A 19,728-nucleotide genomic window follows, 5' to 3' on the forward strand; every position below is an offset into this window, starting at 1 on the left:
CCAACTAATGTGCATTTTTTGTTGACACCACATGACGAATGTTTCCTTAAAAGATGCCTCACAAAAATGATTTCAAGAGTATATCAATTAGGAACAAACTGGGAAGAAGTTTACCAACCAAACTTTTAATGTGCCAGCTCATTAATAATTGCATGTGCAACAAAAACACACTACAACCTGATGTTAATTTTTGTTCATCTCATCTCTCAGGTCTTCCTCAAAAAAGGAGTTCAGTCAAAAACAACAGTACATCACACTCAAATCTTTGGATATCTTCTACTGTTTATCAGGCCAGAGTGACAATGTGCCTGTGTTTCAACCAAATGTAAGGGGGGATTTTAAAAAGTCTTACAACAGCCTCTGTTTTAATTTTGGCAAATGGGTCTTATGTGCTTACGAGAAACAAAGTCCAAGTATTTTGAACAGTCATGCTTGTCTCAATAATTGTATTACTGTATAAAAAGTGAATCAAGTTATAAATTCTTATCGATTTTTGACTAAATGTTGCATCAAAAGAGCAGGCTGTGATTCCATGTTACCGTACTTCGACTATAAGCAAAAATCCTCAACAATAATGTACGTCAGTTCACCAATTTTACATAAAACCTTTGTATAAACGTGACGTGAAGCAGGTTGTTAAAAGAAGAAATAAATAGCAATCATATCAGCTTTTCTCTATGCTATATGATACTATACTGAGTATATTTTACTTTTGAATTGTGTGACTTAATAACATGTCACAACAGAAGACATATCAGTAAACACTTTTTTAATTATTTCAGGTTCACAGCCACTATAACAAATACTAAGCGTTATATTTTCCCAATGTATCTGTGCCACAGACATCTGAAAATTAGACGCTTTTGTCAATCTGGGGTGGCATGAAATGATATGTCTATCACAAAACCTCACAGTGTCACCGCCACTTAACACCCAAAGAGCAATAAGTGTCCACGCTGAGCCTCTCAGTCATCACTGGGGACCTTCTCAGCCTGTCATTGTTGACACATGCTGCATGCATCATTGATACCCACCCGGCAGCTGGAAATAAATAGCCTGCTGTCAGATCACTCCTGCTTTGCACTATGCAGTGTTACAATTATTAATATTGTATTTTTTACAGCATGCATTTGTTGTCTCGTTTTTTTTTTTTTCTTCTTTCTTTTCAGTGGGTTGGTTAAAATATTCAATTCTTAGAACAGAGACAGGGAAACATCACTCATTCCTCACTAACATCAAATGCACTAACTGTATGCTGTGATGTGAGCCATGTCAAGATAAACAAACATGACACATTAAACTGGAAAATGAGTCATTAAATAAATCAGGAAAACACTAATTATAACAACCTGCGCCTGATCCTGACTGATTCCCCAATGCTCTACGGCTTTTTGTGTATGTATGTAATGTGTGTGTGTGTTTGTGTCTGTCACATTCTTCTCCTGCTGCTGCCTTAATAGGCACTGTCTTAGATATTCGCTACAGAATAGCACTCATGCAATATTAATATCACACCAAAATATGGAAGACGGAGCCCCCTCTCCATCTCTCACTCCCTACATAATTGACTATGCAAGGCTCCAAATCAGCTTGGAGACAGAGAAAAAGACAGAGAGAGACAAAGCAGCAGAGAGGGTGAGAGATGTAAAAATCAGTCCTGAAATGATCCTGTCATCTCCGTGTTCCAGCAAATTCTGAACCTCCGTCCTCTGTACTGCAGTCAAGACAGGAGAGTTAAAAAAAACAACAACAACAAGAGCTAGAACAGCTCAAACCTTCCAGAGAATCTACCCTGAGCTAAAACCAGCCCTGGCTAAGTAGGTTTAAAGTTATTGTGCATCACTTTAAGCACTTAATCCAAGCTGATTTCACAAAGATTTTTATATGAAATTCCAGCTGTATACCAGTATTGAAAGTAATTTAAACCAATTGAAAAATAGTTTTTGTTTATTTATTTATCTGCTTTCTTGCTTCCTTGTTTGTTTGTTTGTTTTTAACAAAATCAGACCTGCCTGTAGCCATAGACAAAATGGTGTGTCAGTCTTTTAGTTCCTGTCAGGGGTCTGCTGATCCACAGCAGACTGCCAGCAAACACAGGCCAGAAGAAAATGTGTCTAACATTTTAAGAACTGCTTTTGCGTTTGTTTTAGAAACTTTAACTATGAATAGGTTATGGCAAAATAGCATGAAAAATTACTGAGGTGTGAAAATGGTTGCTCTGTACTTTATAACCCTCTTTACATGTTGGATGGCAAAATAGGATCAAAACTTCAACAACCTCAACCACAGTTTAGATAGAGACTGCCTGTGCCAAATGTTGTTTGTGGTGTTCAAAACTACTAAAATAGCACAACATGAGGTTGTGTTTGATTGTCATGGAAATATTTCTTTTTTTTGGAAACTTAATTATAAAAGATAAGGTGAAAAAGGCCAGTTTCTATTAACTAGTTTGAAGCAAATAAACCAGTGTTGTAAGGATGCAGTTATATAAACTATATGCACAGGTTTAAGTAGAACTTAGTAACTGGGGACAAATATTTTAGGAAAACAAGATGAAACTACAAGACTAACACAAGACAAGTTAAAAAGTTGTATATTACATTCATATTTGTTGGATAAGTGGACAACATAAATTGTGCGGTTGTAAATTTTTGGACAGATTCAAGCGCTCATAAAGGATTCAATTAAAAACCACCAATACTAAAAAAAAAAAAAAACATGACAAGATCATTTGCCAGTGCAACTCACCCCCCACCCCTCAGGACTAAGCCTTTTAGAAAATAAACTGTAGACATTTAGCGCTGTAATAGATGTTAAAAAAGAGAGAAAAAAAAGAAAAGGTTGAGGGGGCAGAGCCGGAGGTTAGAGGGGAGCTGGAGGTGGGCAGTGCACCTTGACAGGAAGCACAGAGGTGAAAAGCAGGAGTTGGAGGTTAGTTTGACAGAGAGAAAAGAAGTGGTGATGGTGGTGAGGAGGGAGGGAGGGAGGGGGGGCTGCTGCGGAAGTGCCGAGCCCACTTTTAACTGAACTGAGCGTGGCGAGTGGTGGAGGTGAGGTAAGGGAAGGGGAGGTACAGAGATAGAGATCAGGGGAAAATAAAAGGGGTGTGCAGGGGAAGGAAGAGGGGAGGAAGGAGAGGATGGGTGAGAGGGGGAAGGGGAGGAAAGAGGGGGGGCAGAGACCTACTGCACCTTGACACTTGCTCTCACCGCAGCACCTGATAAGTGCAATGGAAAAACGTCTGGTTTCCTCCTGCATGTTAAGTGGTTTATATTCTCCTCCTCTCCATGCAGCCTGTAGCTACACTGTGCTACTGTACAGACTCTGCACTCAGGTAATAACAGACAAAAGGAAATGACAGATAACCAAGGGGGGTGTGAGGGAGGCAGACAAAAAAAAATAGCACGTATTGTCTCTTTTTGTGAATCTGCACAAAAGATATCATCTTTAGGGTGCTGCTGAGCAGTAAAACGAGCGATTAGGACACATTTGCACAAATGTTTACCCATAAATTCATTTTACCAACAACTTCTACAACAAGATTTAGATGCAGAGTTTAATTTACACAAGAACAGATCAGATGATAGTAGATATATATCTCTACTACCTCACACATGTCCTGACAAGGAACTCATTCTCATGATTTGTAAGTGGGTCTCTCCACTGAAACGCATTAACAATATTCACTTTAGATAACATATGATTCCAGGCCATGTGAGAGGATGGCTTTCTTAGAAATGCTTTGTTAGCACTCCCTCCCCCTTGATAAATGATTTACAACATGTGGCCAGAGACATCAATACCATCTCTGTTGTAATTAAAAAAGGTGCACACCAACAATATTACATTGCTTTGTTTTAAGTTTTCCTGTCTGTCTCTCTATTTCTCTTCTTCCCCCTCCCCTAACTCACCCACTCTTCCTCTCGCTGAGCCCCGGAGCACCAAAGAGATAATTCAAAAAGCACTTGCATGGAGTGAAACATGAAAAAGAGGGAAATTAAATTCTCCCTTTTTTTCACTCTATTGTTCTCTCATTTTTTTCTTCTTTGTTACATAAATGCATAAAAGCAAGGCAAGCCAGATTCTAATTATGATTTTCACAACTCTAAAAGATTATTTTTTTATATATTTAAAAAATATATATGAAAAAAAAGTAGGTTTCAAAAACAAAAAAGGCTGACTGTTCCGGCACTTTGTCAAAGTCAAAGAGCTGCAAGTTCAATAAACTTAATCACTTTCTTTTTCTAAGCATCCATGTGAACACTTGTGTAATAAAATAACTGAAAATGAGACTTTGATGTCTAACTACAGTAGTTTTACTGAAAACAATGTAGGGAAAAAGGGGAGAGGAAATCAAAAATATTTTAATTATGCATTATCAGCATTCACCTTTTTTCCTTCTTTATTCCCAAGAAATCATTTGAAACATTAACATTTTATCCAGAAAGCCACTGCATCACCTTGTGTGATGGCAGGACAAGGCCGTTGGCTGGCCTGCACCTGCTGTAAACCACTTTTTGAAAAAGATACAAGGGCAATACCACAAAAACCACCAACTCAGATGGACTATCCAGTCAAGGACTGGTGATAATGAACTGAGCGGGTCTATCAGAGTGACTGTGGGCAAACTTATGGAGTTAGTTAGTGGTGAAGATTGGGATTTGGAGTTTGAGGAAGATGGCATGTTAAGATGTTAGGAGGATGTTGAGTTTGAACTTGGGTTATGTTGTTCTGGCTGGAAATTCAAGTTGTTCTAATGCAGAAACTCCCCGTCAAGGACCAAGAACTTCCAATTAAAAGTTATTTTTTTAACAACTTTTTAAACTCAGTTCTTCTTTTATCTTAGCACCACCTTGCTGTGTCAATGAAAAACAAGTTCTCCTCAGTGGTGCGCTGAGTGCATTTAAATATGGTATTAAGTTATAAATTAGATGGAATGGTGAGGGTGCAGGGGTGAACATGGTGGGTGGGGGGTTGTAAGAGAGGATTCTTACCCCAGTAGAGGGCAGTCTCTTGCCATCAAGGTTGGGGCGCATGGGCAGGGAACTGTAGAGCCTTACTCCTCGATCTGCAGCACCGTATCTGCTCTGGAGAAGCAAAAAGAGAACAACGAGAAGATTATCTCACTTAACAAAAAAAGAAAAAAAAAAGCAACCCAAGTAAAATCTCAACGACAGGACTGAGATTTGAGCTGAACTCACTTGAAACTATTTTCCAAACTTATTTGAGTGTCTTTCACTTATCCACTAAGCAGGAATTGTTCACTTTCAGTTATTTATGAGGTTTTATAATTTCCACCAGGTCACAAAGCCTGCACACTGGCTGCCATGTTAAATCCTATCAGCTCATGGTGATGTACCACACATAATAACTGCACAAGAGTGGCTCATGCAGCGGCACTAATGGCACTAAGTTGTTGTATTTGGTAGCCGGGGTTCCTATGCACTGCTCTTCTCTACTTACTCCATCTTTCTATACATTGCACAACCCACAATTAGAGTTTAGAAGGTTGCAAGCCTGCCAGCTTCTCCCTGCACTTCCACATGTGGGTTTCAACTGCAAAGCACAACTTCAAGAATTGTTTCAAAGGCCTTCAGTAGTTGGGAAGCTAATGATTCACAAAATATGTTTCCCGCCAGGGAAGGACATGGTTGCTCAGCGGGGCTGACACCAAGGACCACCGCCACAGCATGAGTACCTCACAGGATTCATTTCAGATCTCACTGCCTTTTTCACATTCTTCGTCATTATCTCTTTCCTCACTTCCCTGTCAAATATGAGCACCTCACTTTCTCTGACTCTTTCTGTTATTCTCACATTAACATTGCTCTTCTCTTCTGTTCAACACTTTTCACTTGTTTCAGTCACCCGATTTGTAAAATAGCCCTTTATGTGAACGTTAACTGACAAAGCGAGGCACATCTTTTCCTCTCTAGGGTCAGTTTTTATTTCTTTATGCTGTCTGTTGATAAATTACACACTGCAAAAAAATAAGGTGGCAGCTGCTTTTTCATAAAGAGATTCAGACATAAATCAACATTTGGGAACAATTATGGTTGAGACCTGCTTTATGGATTTGGTCAATACAGAATGTTAATAAGTTTTTAATGTCATTGACAAAGGGAGACAAACACCGGTCAGAAATGAAGAACAAATATTTTATTTATGTTTTTCTTTGCCCCTTGCCTTTTATTTTTAACACTCATTTTGTCACCTCACTATATACTAAAAACACACAAAAAAGGCCACACACACATATAACATCACACATTACAAAAATACATTAACTGGCCAAAGCATCAGAATAAAGTGTCTGACTATATTTAACAGCAAAGTGAGAGAACAGCCCTGAGTCAAGTCTTACTGGACCCAGCCCTTAACTTCTGATTAGTCATGTGATGCAGGCAAACACATAGCCAGTGCACAAATGAATTTGCAGAATGCAGCTTTTACGGTGGAATTATATAAACACACGTCTGGGTCTAAATGCAGTGATTACCACAAGGTGAAACCCACACAGCGATGCATGCAAAAACTTGTCTAACTTACCATGAGAAATAGCAAAGAAAAGATCACGATGTAGACCAAACAAGACGCATTTTTAACAGACTGATGTTTTGTATTTGTTAACACAATGTTGATATAATGTAGGCCTCTTTTTACCCTCCCAAGAGCAGACTACCCCACAAAACAAAGTTGCGATGTGGTGCTTTAAATTTCAGTGCTCATTATGATATATATAAAAAAAAAAATGAGTGGGCAGCAGTGACTATCTTGTCAAAATTAGTTGGATAATGATGACACAGCCTTATTAAAGATAATGCTGCAATTTTCTGGCAAGCAGTGGTTTAAAAAAAGTAAGGTAATGTTTTGTATTTTTAAATTTACTATTTAAACATAAAGTAATGCACGCAATACTTTATTAAAAATAAATCTGTTTTACTTTATGTGCTGAACTAGTAAGGCATTTCTTCTAAGCCTTGCAGAGGGAGATACTGTACACTAACTGCATCTTTCACAGGTGATTTTTTTTTTTAGCTTTGTTAGGTTCCTTGCCAGAATCTCTGCTAAATGAATTCCTCACAGAATATATGCTTTAACCAGCAAAGGAGCCACAGTAAGTGAATGTTTGATATTTCTCCAGTGTGCCAGGCTAATCTAGCCTTGTGGCATGCAGCATTACAGGGCTAATAACAGCTGTCTGCGGCCTGGAGGGGACACAAGCAGGCCTGGCTGTGCTAACTGGCCCTGACAGAGTCATTAGGAGTGCTGGCACTCAGAACAGCAACAGCCAACCTCCTCACGTTTCCTCGCTGGCTCACAACAGTTTACAAGTGCAAGGGGCATTGTTCACTACACTTGTTCTCTGACACCTTTCTTTTGTTTTTAGTAGCTTTCACCCTTGTCACCTCCCTTTCACCTTTTGGCTTAGTTTCTGTAATATTTTGACCAAAGTAGCTAATCCCAGCCGTTTGCATCATACTGAGTCGAAACTCTTGTTCTTTTCTTAGTTCTGCACACCCACAATCTAGTTAAGACCAAAATAGAGCAAAATGGTGAGTTCACTTGGTGCTTTCATTCTAAATAGGTGCCATGTAAAAATAAATATAGAGATTCATAAGTGATTGCAAATTTCAAACAAACTTTGGTGATCTTGACAGGAAGATGCAGCACTAGAGCTGAACTTTGTGTTACTTACTGTATCTACATCTAGGTCTGTCTGAGAAGAAGAGGGACTTCCCCAGGCAGACAGTAAAAGCAAACATTGTCCTACCACCCAGCAGGGCTGAGCCAATCATTGTAAGCAGAGCAGGCCAATGATAAACACAAAAAGGCCAATGAGATCCGTCTGGATGTGAAGCCACTAACAATAGAAGGAGGGATGTACATTCTTGTCCCACTCCAGCCATGTGACATTTTTTTTTATTTGTCTATAGAGACATATATGCACATTGGAGTTTAAGACTGGGCTGAAAAGAAAAGCCTATGCCTTATGTGAAAAATTGATTTAAACATGTAAACAAACAAAAAGAGTCCTTGATTGGATATTTTTGCATGCATTTGATTTAGATTTTTTACAGTTTTTGTTATGTATTTAAAAATTAAGTGGAGTTTAGTGTTTAGCGGCAATGTAACTAAATCATTTGTTCATTGCCTGCATTTATCATATGTTGAGCATTAATGCAAACAAGCACAAAAAAAGAAGGTGGGAAAAATAGGCTAACATGCTGTTATGAGGATTTTATTTCTCTTGATACCCAGGCTGTCAACCTCTATTTTTTAATAAACAATAATAATCTTAACAGCACATTTTCTACAAATCAGCAGCTTGCTAAAAGCACACAAGGCACTGCAATACGTTAGCTCATTAAATATCTGGATTGGCTTTCTTTCCTTTTTTTTATAGGCTGGGCGGTTACAGGGCACAGCTGTGGGGGTACAGTTACCTGCTGTAATGTTAGCTGTTGCATGTTATATTATTTACACAGACCTGGACTTAATAGAACACATGTGCGTCTGAAACCGACATTCTTCCCAGATTAGCTGAAAGGCTGCACACATCACACTCTGGCGATGAGAGGAATGCAGGGCCTCGACGGGCTTACGGGGGAAACACTATCACTCATCTCTGGTATACAGCGCTCCCCATGTATGCACACGAACACACAATAAGTATTTATACTTTATGAGTTCTGTGCTTCACGTTGTAGGAATGTTTCACACTAAACAAGGTTGGCATGATGATGTCAGAAAATTACTGATACGAAACCTTACATATAATCCAAACCGCCATAAATTCTTTGCACTGTTCTCTGTTTTTATCTGATATTCTACTAAACTCTGCTACACAAACATACGTCAGTCGATTTTCTAGCTGCAGTGGTCTAACAGTCAATAACAGACTATGAATCACTTTTTCAGTGGCTTAAAGATACTTATAGACACTTTAATCTGAGAGAAACTGCTGCACACTGCATGTTGTGTTGTGATGAATCACTTTCCTTGATATATGTTTTGTGATGAATGTGATATAATTTAATATGACAAGAGATGATACATGATATTCTAACATGCTTTGCATCGAGATTTTCACACTTTATATTACAAAACAACAACAAAAAAAATCCATAAAGATTTACAAGGTTGTGTAAGTACGTAAATGCTGCTAGAATTTATTAGCAACTTCCTTTGATTTTTTTTTTAGACTCCTCACTTTTATGTATCTGACTGTTCTTTGCAGGGACTTGGGAGGGATTTACTCAAGTCTTTTGATGTTAATTTATCCACAGCATCTCTGCAAACATCTGTGAGTTTGAGCTTATAGACCTTGAAGTCATGAAAGTGCTGCTTCTATCGAAGTGACAAAACATATTTAAACTATACTAGTCACTATGCTTTAACAAAAAGACATGCCTTCATAACTGGCTTAAGATCCTGGCATAGCAATATATATATATAAAAATCATAAAAATGAAGAAACAACATTTCTAGCGCATTACATGTGTCTGATTGGAACTATTGTTTTCCATTTAGTCTTACAGACTTTACTGTCTCAAAGAACTGCACTGCATGAGAAAAACACGTCTTTATGTGTGAAAGTGATGTCAGCTATGACCCACGCAGCTCCAGTATAACCAGAACATGACGCCAGGGGCTACCTGCCTCAGGCCACTTCAAAAACTCAAACTAGCCATCACACTGCTCAAAATATCCAACCGGAGCCAGGATTTGAGCTGTACATTTACAGGCAACTGCAGCTTTTTGGTCTTTAATAGTTTTGGTTGCCATCACATTTTTTAGTGACTGATTTTATACAAATCATTTCAGTTTACAATAAATTTTGACACAAGTTTGTCTTCACGTTATATAATCCATCATCTCTTGTCCTCTTTTGTTTGCTTGTGTTTTTTGACCCTCTGTACTGACTCCACCCTTCCTCTTGTTGCTGTTTCTTGTGTTTACATTTCTCCAATAGTTTCTGTTCCACTAGCCAGCACAGATCGCAGTTTACACAGGATCACAATACATCAGCAGGAGACACTGGAGATACTCCACACTTCCATCTCTCTGTCAGCTTGTATATTCATCAGTCTTGCTCGGTGACTTTCCCCTCATTCTCAACACAGCTTGTGTGTGTTTTTTTTTAAACAAACAAGCCGTGTTAACCTACAAAACATGCTTTTATTATGGAACACTGAAAAAGTTTAAAGAAAAATACAGATTTTATCTGGAGACAAACTCATTTTTTTTTCAACATAGTTGTCACATAATGAAAAACTGATTGTTACCAGTTTGACTTACACAAAGAACTGAACGCATTGTCATTTGTTTATTATTTAAAACATTCACTGTGCTCAAAGGTTTTTAACTTTGTGGTCCTTCTCCAAAGTTTTCTACGTTTCTGATTCTTTTTCTCCCTCTGACTTGACTTTGTGTCGCCAGTCACAGATGACTGTAGCAGAAAGCCGAATCTGTATCTTGTGAACAACAATGCAGAGCTGGCTGCATGTGGAGGCATACAGGTGTGATAGGAAACTCAGCAGCCCTCCTCTTAAACTGCACCAAAGCTTATACTGCACAGAGTCCACTGACCGGATTAGAGAGTGGATTAAACCCTGCATCTGTTCAAAATCTCCACACTGGAATATGGAATAAAAGTTGCAGATGATATCTTTTTTTTTTTTTCATTTTGAAGCTGAAGACATTTACTAATCTTCCAAATGCAAAACTGAAATTGGAAAGGTTTGAATTAAAATCAAAAGAAAACTATTCCTGACTAATCTGCATAGCAGTATAAAAAATGAACTGATGAGATGAACTAAAAGGACATTTTTAAACAGAACTGCCTTTGGCAAGGATAATACACCTTAAACTAAGTCCTGATGATAGGAATGTGTTGGCTCTCTCTGCAGTCACCTTCTCTCTGCAGTCACGCAAAGACACATACCTGCCCTTTGCATTACATCTGACACAAAAAGCAAAGAAGATGGAGTGCATTAATAAGGCGCAGTCGGTGCCCTTGTTCTCTCTGATACAGTAAGCAGAAAATAAACTGTTCATTTTCTTTTATCTCTCTTTTTTTTCCTTTAATAGTCCTCAATTTTAGAGGCCTGTTTCCTGAAGACAAAAGAAATGGCGTAACAACAATACAATTTGGACTAACAGCTGACAAGCAGAGGCAGCACCTCTTGTGTTCTGGAGTCTGTTGCAGGCAGAAAACAGATGGCTGAAAGAAGATTTAGCCATTACAAAAACAGAGGATTTTGTATTCTCTTGTTTTCATGAGCTGTACACGCAAAGGTAAAGATGACTTTCATGCAGAGAGGAGGAAAGTCGAGCTGAACGATTCCCTTGAGTGGAGAAAATATCTGAGATTCAGTTAAGCTGGAGCATGTACAAACATGTATTTATACACACAATTAAACATTTTGAAAATCATTGATAAAAGTCAGGAAAGCTGAAATTATTGATTGATTTCATTATTTTATTGTTAAGGGGCAATTAATCCAAAGCAATGATTTATCTCAGCCCATAAGCATTGTGATGTGACTGAAATGACTCATGAAAGCTTTTTTCTTCAAAACCAGCAGTCAAATTATCACCTATTCATTATGTACTGTTTGTTTTAAAATATCCATCACCTTCAGCCTGTTAAATATCACAGTTGACGATTTTTGTTTCTGTTTATTTGTTTATTTTTAATTTGTCAGCATGCAAAATTAGAAAATGTTGCATTTGCTTTATTATTTATTGTCCTGAAACACTAAGCACATTTTTACATTGCTAATATAACATTAATTACATTTGGGACAAAATAACTGAAAAAGTCAAAGAAATGGTTACTTGATTAGGTTGACAGTTAACAAAGAGTAGGGGCTTGAAGTAATGTTTGAAACAGAAATAGATTTGAAGCATTTATCATGACAAAAAAAAAAACAAGCTCGTCCTTATGAAATACAACTATCACAAAAACTGTAGTAATTTTTTTATATATTTGCAACTTCTTAAAAGACACTGCCAACTGTACAAGATCTACACTTCAGATTCTGCAAGTGTCTTTGTCAGGCAGTCCCATAAAGTAAGTTCCCTTGAGAAAGACATTTAGAAATTCAGCTACACTGTGAGAAAGAAATAGTGCAAGAGATGGGAATGGAGGATAGGAAAAGACCCTGCTGCAAAGGCAGCACAGAAAGTGGCCAGAGAAGAAATAAAGACAGAGATAAAAGTAAAAGAGCTGATATGCTGACTACAGGCAGCTGATTTGGTTTCAGAGAGCATTGTTACGGTGCTTTGAATTAATGCCTCCCAAAGAGTCCGATTGTAATTCTTGGGTTGTGCTGACAGAATATTTGACAGCCCAGGGTGAGCTGCTGATCTCAGCCGAATCCTCAGTTCTCAGTCTGCGCATGTGTGCATGCTTCAGACCCAACACATTAACCACACCTATGATACACATGTTCAAAACAGAAAATAAGCTAACACGGAAATCAAATCATAAACAATCATTAACCAAGCACCAACACACAAACTACTCTTGTAGTCGGGTAGATTAAGCACATTCACTTAATCAAGATGGAAAAGTTTGACCAACAGTTTTCTTTCTGTCTTCTTTTCCCTACAGGGAACATGTTGTCCCTCTGGACTGCTGAATACATAGAAGTCTCAGACAAGAACAATGCTTCATTACAGGCATGGATAGAAATAGAGGTACTCCATCAAAATAAACCCACTGCATTGTGTTTATTCATGTAGACAGCAAAACATCAAGGGAAACTCAGATTTAAGGATGCACATGCAGATTCTGCCTCTGCTGTAATGCATTGACTGGAGTCATCATGTTAACCCTCAAAATACCTGAACCTTTACATGAAATGTTTTTTTTTCTTTTAATGTTTTTGTTGCTTGTAAAAAAAAAAAAACATGTGGTGCTTTATAAATGCTGTGAAGATGTTTGTAATTTTATTAGCAAAACAAATAACGGCCCTTTCTGCACTGCCCATTGGTGGCACTGTTGCACCTTTCTCTTGCCATCCTTGAAGAATGTGGGTATCAGAGGTTCAGACGCAAATCAATGCCTGTGTGTGAGTCTGCATGACTGTATGTGTACGTATGTAGGACAGCTAACAATGTGCAACATGCAGCTCTAACTACAACCACATTGTTGTCATTTATCTCACTCTGCTGGAGAACATTCACTGATAACAACAGAAGCAACAATGTCTTTTATTCTGCAGCCAACTAAAAAAACTTCAGCTCATTTGAACAAACAATATTAAGTTTTAATAAGCTTGAGTGTATACGTGAGTATGAAAAAATTGCAATGTGTTGTAAAACTGGAATAAACTGCTTGTGACATGCTATCGTCTTGCATGGACATAGTCACCTCTGTCATCAGATTTATTCTTTGTATTGTATCAGGATGAAATAAGCTTTGTGCTCATTGGTAAGTTATGCTCTTAAAAAAACATATAAACACATCTGCTTGTCTGCAAAGCAAATTTGCTCTGGTCTTTGATCATTATTGAAATGAGCTAAATGTCCCTGTAGGTGTTCGAAGCCAATCCATCCCTGATGTGTCTTTGTGCTGCAAAGTGAGGTAGTTACAAAGCCATAACAGTTGACATGTAAAAAGGTAAGCCGGCTTTTCAGCTCAGTAATGTGATGACGTGATGGCATAAGCTCTATACGACCAAACAGATTTATTACAAAGGGAAGCTCGATGATGAGACACAGCAACTTTGCATTTAGTTTAAAAAAGTAGTTCACCACAAAGAGGATCACTAAATTGAGTTAATTCATCATGCTTTAAAAAAGGATATGAGGGAGACGTCCGTCACACATTTAATGTGTTTCACTCCACGTCAACGCAGCTGAGTGGAACTCCACCCCTCTTTTGGTTCCAGAATGCTTGCTTCATTTCTGAAAGCTCACATCTGTGCGGGCGGCTCCATCCTCAATTTGTGAATAGTCAGAGTGGCATAAAAATGGACTGGTCTTTGCAGCCATTTCGGGGAACTGTTTTGTGAAAGTGCCTTGTGCGTGTTGATCAGCACAGTTTTGAAATCTCACTTGCAGTGCTGGAAAGTCCCACAGACACTATTTAAAATTTGCAAGCAGATGAAACTTTGTCCTAAATGTGCCTGTTAAACTTTAAATGTTTAGATTAATATAAAACTTATGAAAAAAGGGACAGGAATAAAAATAGGCATAAAATGTGTTTCTGTGCCTGTGGGCAGTATACTGACATGCAAATCAACAAGTGATTCAGATCAGATTACATTAAAGATCGTTGGCACACTGATTTGAATTTAAGTAACTGTTTCTTCAAAATACTAACAATTTTAAACATGTGGTCAATGTGCTGTCTAAAGAACTTCCCTAAGAATATCAGCATTGACACTGAATTATTTTAAATACATGTAGCTATAATTAGTTATTTTATGCCTAAAAGAAAGCTCGTGTAACACTGGGATTGTGTGCAGCGGAGCAGGCAGTACTTAAAACCCCACATCCCTACTGTGTAGACTCTGATACAAACAATACAACATGGCAGAGTATTATAGTACTAGACCAAGTGGAACTTGGTCTAGTACTGTAATATATGTTGATGATTTACAAACATGCCATCAGTGTTTTTTTCTTTGGTTGGAGAACAGTCTTTTCTTAAAAAAACAAACAAAAAAAACCTATATCGGTTGTCCCTTGTGATCAAATCTTTGCTACGATAGTGAGTTAAACATAAAAAAGAATTAATTTTATCCTCTCCTTCGTCTCTTATTTAACAACGGTTTAAGGCTTGAAACTTGAAAGCATTTGGATCTATAAATTTAAACTACACTGCTCTGCAAAGGAAGAAAAAGAAATTATGAGATCCACCAAATGAACTGCTCCCAACTTTACTCAGTAAAGAGAGAATTATTCAGAATTATTATAATCAATAATCATCTGGATGAGTTTCCTGGTAAAAATGGTAATTATCTAAGTGAATCTATTAAATGTAACAAATGGCCGCTGCTCTGTGATTTTATCACTGTATATCTCAATTCTTAATTGCAGCACAAGTTCCTGTTTCACAGTTCTATGTAGTTCCTTTATCTGAACTAGGCCTCAAACGCTTGATACTGAACATGACACTTAAATAAAACTCAGAACTTGACTTTGGCCAGCAGAGGAAATTCCTAAAATATACCAAGCAGTGAAAATGATTCAGATTTTGATTTTAGATACTGTATATATGACTTGCTACAAAGCACAAGACACGTGTGATGACATACTTGGCAATGAGTCATCTCAAATGCAGATATTTATAGGTTATATTAAGTACCCTTCTTATCTCCCCCTGTGAAACAGTCACTCTGTTACATTTAAAAAACTGCTCACCTCAATGTAAAAAAAAAAAACTTTTTGCAGGATTAATTGGTTTTTGTTTACTTTTTTATTATCTTAAGTTTAGATGATCTCATAGTTACAACAGAAACACATTTGAGTCATTTAAAAAAGTCACCAAAGTGAGAACTCATATAAAATTAAATGGATAAAAAGGAAAAAACATGAGGAAGAAATAGAGGTAGGCTTACAGTCAACCAAAGAGTAAAATTGAAATGCAGGTGTTGATTTTCCAGCTGCTTCATAGACCTCCTCCTTTCCTTTGCCTTCCTTCAGCTGTCCATTTAAAGCTGCTCTCCACCTTCCTGTCTCTCTATGTCTTTACATATTTCTCTCCATCTTGAGTGCTGAGCCTCACCCTAATTAGAAATTCCCCCTCCGACCAACTGAAATTGAATTGCCCATCATTTGCATAATGATAGCTCACCGGGCTGACGGCCGATTTACCATAAGATGAAATGTAGCAATCACTTAAGAGAGTGACCATGAGGGAGAGTGGGTAAGGGTGTGCAAAAGGGAGAAAAAGAGAAAAGTGAGAATTTGAGGGTGAAATGGGATCGCAAAGATAGAACGTGATAAAGAAAAGCAGACAGAAAGAGAGACTGAAATCGGACAGGTATTTAGGTTATTGTCTCATCCAGTAATAATGCTGGAGGGAAGGTTGTGTCCTCAATATGAAACAACAAGGACAAAAAAGGACACCATAATAGTGTTTAGATTCTCAATGCAAACTCTTGAGTCTTTAAACTCTAATTATTACAGACCATATGCTGCATTGAGCTAATATTCTGTCAGAGTGCTGCAGATATGATGTGCAATAAAAATCCTAAAACAATGGTTTAGATTATTTGAAGTATGTTTTATGATCAATTAACATCTTACATATTTTAGATAGAGGCAACCAGCTGTAAACCATCCTGTGCAGTTTGTAGCACTTTCTGCCAAAATTTTATATACAACTGTGTAATGCAAACCTGATGGTGGTGTAAATGCTTATAAGTAGCTTTTGTATGTATGTTTGTGATTAATGTTTTTCCAAGCTGTGGTCCTTTTACCTGGTCTTAGCAGATAAAATATCATTGTTCATAATTTTTCCACAGATACTTAATTAAAAGGTTTAAACTTTTGTTTTAAACATATTATGCTATTGATTGGGCCAAGCTGACTTCATCAGGTAGATTAATTGATCAGTCAGCTGATTAACTAGGCACACTTTTTAATTTGCTTGTTTTTTGTTTTGTTTTCTTTTTGTTGTTTCTTTACATGGGTCATAACTGAGCAAATGACCTGTAATGACTGTTATATTTATGGGCTAAAACCAAAAAAAAAAAAATCAACTTCAAAGCTCAGTCATTGGCTGCCCTAATTTCTAAAAATTGGCTTTGCCATCACCCACTGGCAAACCTAAATCAGTCAACTTTTAATTAAAAGATGCATGTTTTAACTCAAAGTACAAAAATAAAAAAATAAAACAAAACTGAATCATTAAGTTGCACACTATTCTTAGCTTCTTGAGTACACAGTGGGTTTAGCGAGTATTCACGTTTTTCTTCCAGTAGTACGCCTTCAGAAACTCTTGTGCACAGTTTATAGGAAAGGCTCATATCATCAGCTGCATACGTGACAATGAACGCCCCTTCAGATGAAACCAGTGTCTCAGCGTGTAGAAGTTACTGTAATCAATGATATGATAATCATCTTGTTGTCTCCCCTCCTCCGGGCCATCAATCTCTGATTCCACTTTAGGCCTGATTTGTAAAAACTCCTGATACATCTTATGTCAACAATGTCACGTAACTACAGGCAAATCAAATAAAGCAACATGATCAATGTAGTGAAGTGGCAGTGAAGAAGCAGAAGATGAAGCTAATCCATGCAATGCCACTGAGGATCCTTTTTATAAAATTTGCTTATTCATGTGAGAGAGTGGGCCGAGGAGAGTAGTGTAGAGGTCAAATTTGTTACAAATAGTTCAAGTGATCAGGTTGGAAGCTCTGCCCTGAGTCTGATAAGGCCACTGTTTATTGTCTAACTTCCACTCTCTAACCTGGGGAACCTCACACACACACAAGCACGGTACTTTCCACTACTTAGCCATTACCTCAGCATGTGAGTGTGCATGAATGCATATGTGCACAACTGTTGTTTTCATCTTGACCTAATTAAAAATGTCCTGCCTGAATAACTGACATGTCATCAGAAAAAGTGCACATGCTCAGACACCCAGCTGTGCAGACATCACTCAGTGCTCCAATCATTTATTCAATTCTTCAATCTCCTCTTCCTCTGTCCATCTCTGTATAAGTGATCAGTGATCACATGTTGCATGCTGAAGTCGGTTGCCCAGACAGGACAGAGTTAAGTCTCTTATCTCTCCTCCCCAGAAGAAATTCCTACTAGAGGCCTCGCTCTGCTGGTTTCCTGCCTTCTTGCCCAATGCCCTATTTTTACTCATCGGGGCTCTAGTATACTAGGGGCAGCTTTTTCCTTGTCACTAACATATTTCCTGCCATTCTCACTCTGACATTTCGCCCCTCTGCACGCTTCACTCAGATCGTTCCCCCTCTTTATGGGTCATAACCTTTCAGTCGGGCTGTTCATATTCAAATTTACCTTTCGACACCGGAGCTGCTGTGAGCTCAGACATCACTCTGGCTGACCCTTTTTTTTTTCTCGTGGTGTTCACTGGTCTTTAACATCAGCTTTCAGAAGGTGTTAATTTCAGATCTCTCTGTGAGCTGCCTGAGACAATCAGTTCCACTCTGTTCTGTGCTGTCAGATTGACTGAAGCATGTGATGATTCATGCACAAGACCACAAGCAGTTTGATGTTTCAGACTCTTAATATTATGGAGCTCGTAACTTTAAATTTTCCATTTAAAAAGAGGTGATTATTCACTTAAACAAGATCTCATTTCATACACATTCATAATTAATCAAACTTCTCTTTTTAAGACTTAAATGATACAAATGAGATTTTCTACCTTAAGTTGTTTATAAATACCTTGAGTAACCGATGAACTCATGTGATCTGTCTGAAGTTAGTGAATTCAAGTAAGAGGCATGAATACAGGAAAAAAAAGTCAGTTTAAAGAATGCTTGAGGATATTGGCGACCAGCTCTTACAGCAGCTTTCATCCTATTCATACACCAAAACTGTCTAAATGCAGGTGGATCGATGCTGGTTAAAAACACAAATGGCACACAAAGTGAGCACACTTAGCTATAGAGTTTCTTTCTCATCAAGGTCTGCTCTCTCCTTTTAATGGAATGTGACTCTCAAAAGAGAATATTCAGCCAGCTGCAGGTGGAAAAAAAAGTCCATTGTCTAAATTTCAAGGCTGCGCTCCTGCAAAACACTGGTATTGACATTCTAAATGAAGACACTTCGACTTCTCATTCAAATCTGCAGTAATAAATGTGTTGATTTCCATTCTGTTGAGTGGGATATCATAAATGTAAGACGACGGACACCTGTGCTCACATCACGCTTTACATTGCAATGCTTGTTTTTTGGTCTCTTTGCTTGGTACATTTGTGAATGTCAATATTATTTTCCAGTAGGGGGTAAATTGCATTGAATGGTTGCCAGGCTGCAGGAAGAGAAACTGCTCAGCTGACTAAAAGACCATTTCTCCATTTTATCTCTCAATCAGTGTGCTTGTGAGTGTGTGCCTGAATCCCACTAGTGTGTCTCTGTATGAGTAAAATGTGGGCTTCATTTTGACGAGAAGCAGATCAGGCCAGCATTTGCTGCATGACCAGGCCATGTGAGAAAAAAAGTTCATGTTATGCAGACAAATGAAGCCAGACTTCAGCAGGATGCAGAGACTGTAATCAAACAATAAATCAGAAATCACTGAGCTTACATCCTACCAGCACTCTCCCTTGTTGTTTCCTTCTCTTCTTGGTTCCTTTCCTCAGAGGTCCCTTTAATGTTGTGTTGAAGAGCTGAAAAGTAGCTCCGATAATTTTGAGCAAACCATTTCCATTCTTTAAATAACAAAAACTTGTCTGACATAAATGTGTTTTCTTACTATCCACAAAAAAGGCAGTCCATATTTGTCTGACCATGACTTTTTCAGCGAGCCACCTGAAGTGTCGTAATATCAGGGGAACAGTGGTGTCATTGTGAAGTAGCTGTGTGATATCGGGTAGGGTGACCTATTTAGAACCCTGCTATGGAGCTGACAAGCCACTGTTATGTCCAGGACATCTGGAAGACTGGAGAAGCTCACTCCACTGAACTCCACTGAACTCCAGAAGGGAAAACGACATCTGATGTGGTCATGGATATTTCACACACTCACCTATAGGTCCTATTAGGAGGAGAGGCCCGTGA

The 19,728-nt window shown here is 38.1% G+C and overlaps 1 protein-coding gene across 3 annotated transcripts in view; it reads right to left on the bottom strand.

Annotated features, from left to right (window-relative positions):
• Positions 1–19,728, bottom strand: part of tox2 (TOX high mobility group box family member 2) — a 102,068-nt gene that overhangs the window by 51,485 nt on the left and 30,855 nt on the right. For all 3 annotated transcript variants that reach the window (XM_037975470.1, XM_017408588.3, XM_017408591.3), the window contains exon 2: positions 4,995–5,087. In XM_037975470.1, coding sequence (XP_037831398.1) covers positions 4,995–5,036 — 42 coding nt within the window. In that variant the 5' untranslated portion in view covers positions 5,037–5,087. The remainder of the gene's footprint in view (positions 1–4,994; positions 5,088–19,728) is intronic.

This window comes from Kryptolebias marmoratus, linkage group LG4, assembly GCF_001649575.2.
Source record: "Kryptolebias marmoratus isolate JLee-2015 linkage group LG4, ASM164957v2, whole genome shotgun sequence".
NCBI lineage: Eukaryota > Metazoa > Chordata > Actinopteri > Cyprinodontiformes > Rivulidae > Kryptolebias > Kryptolebias marmoratus.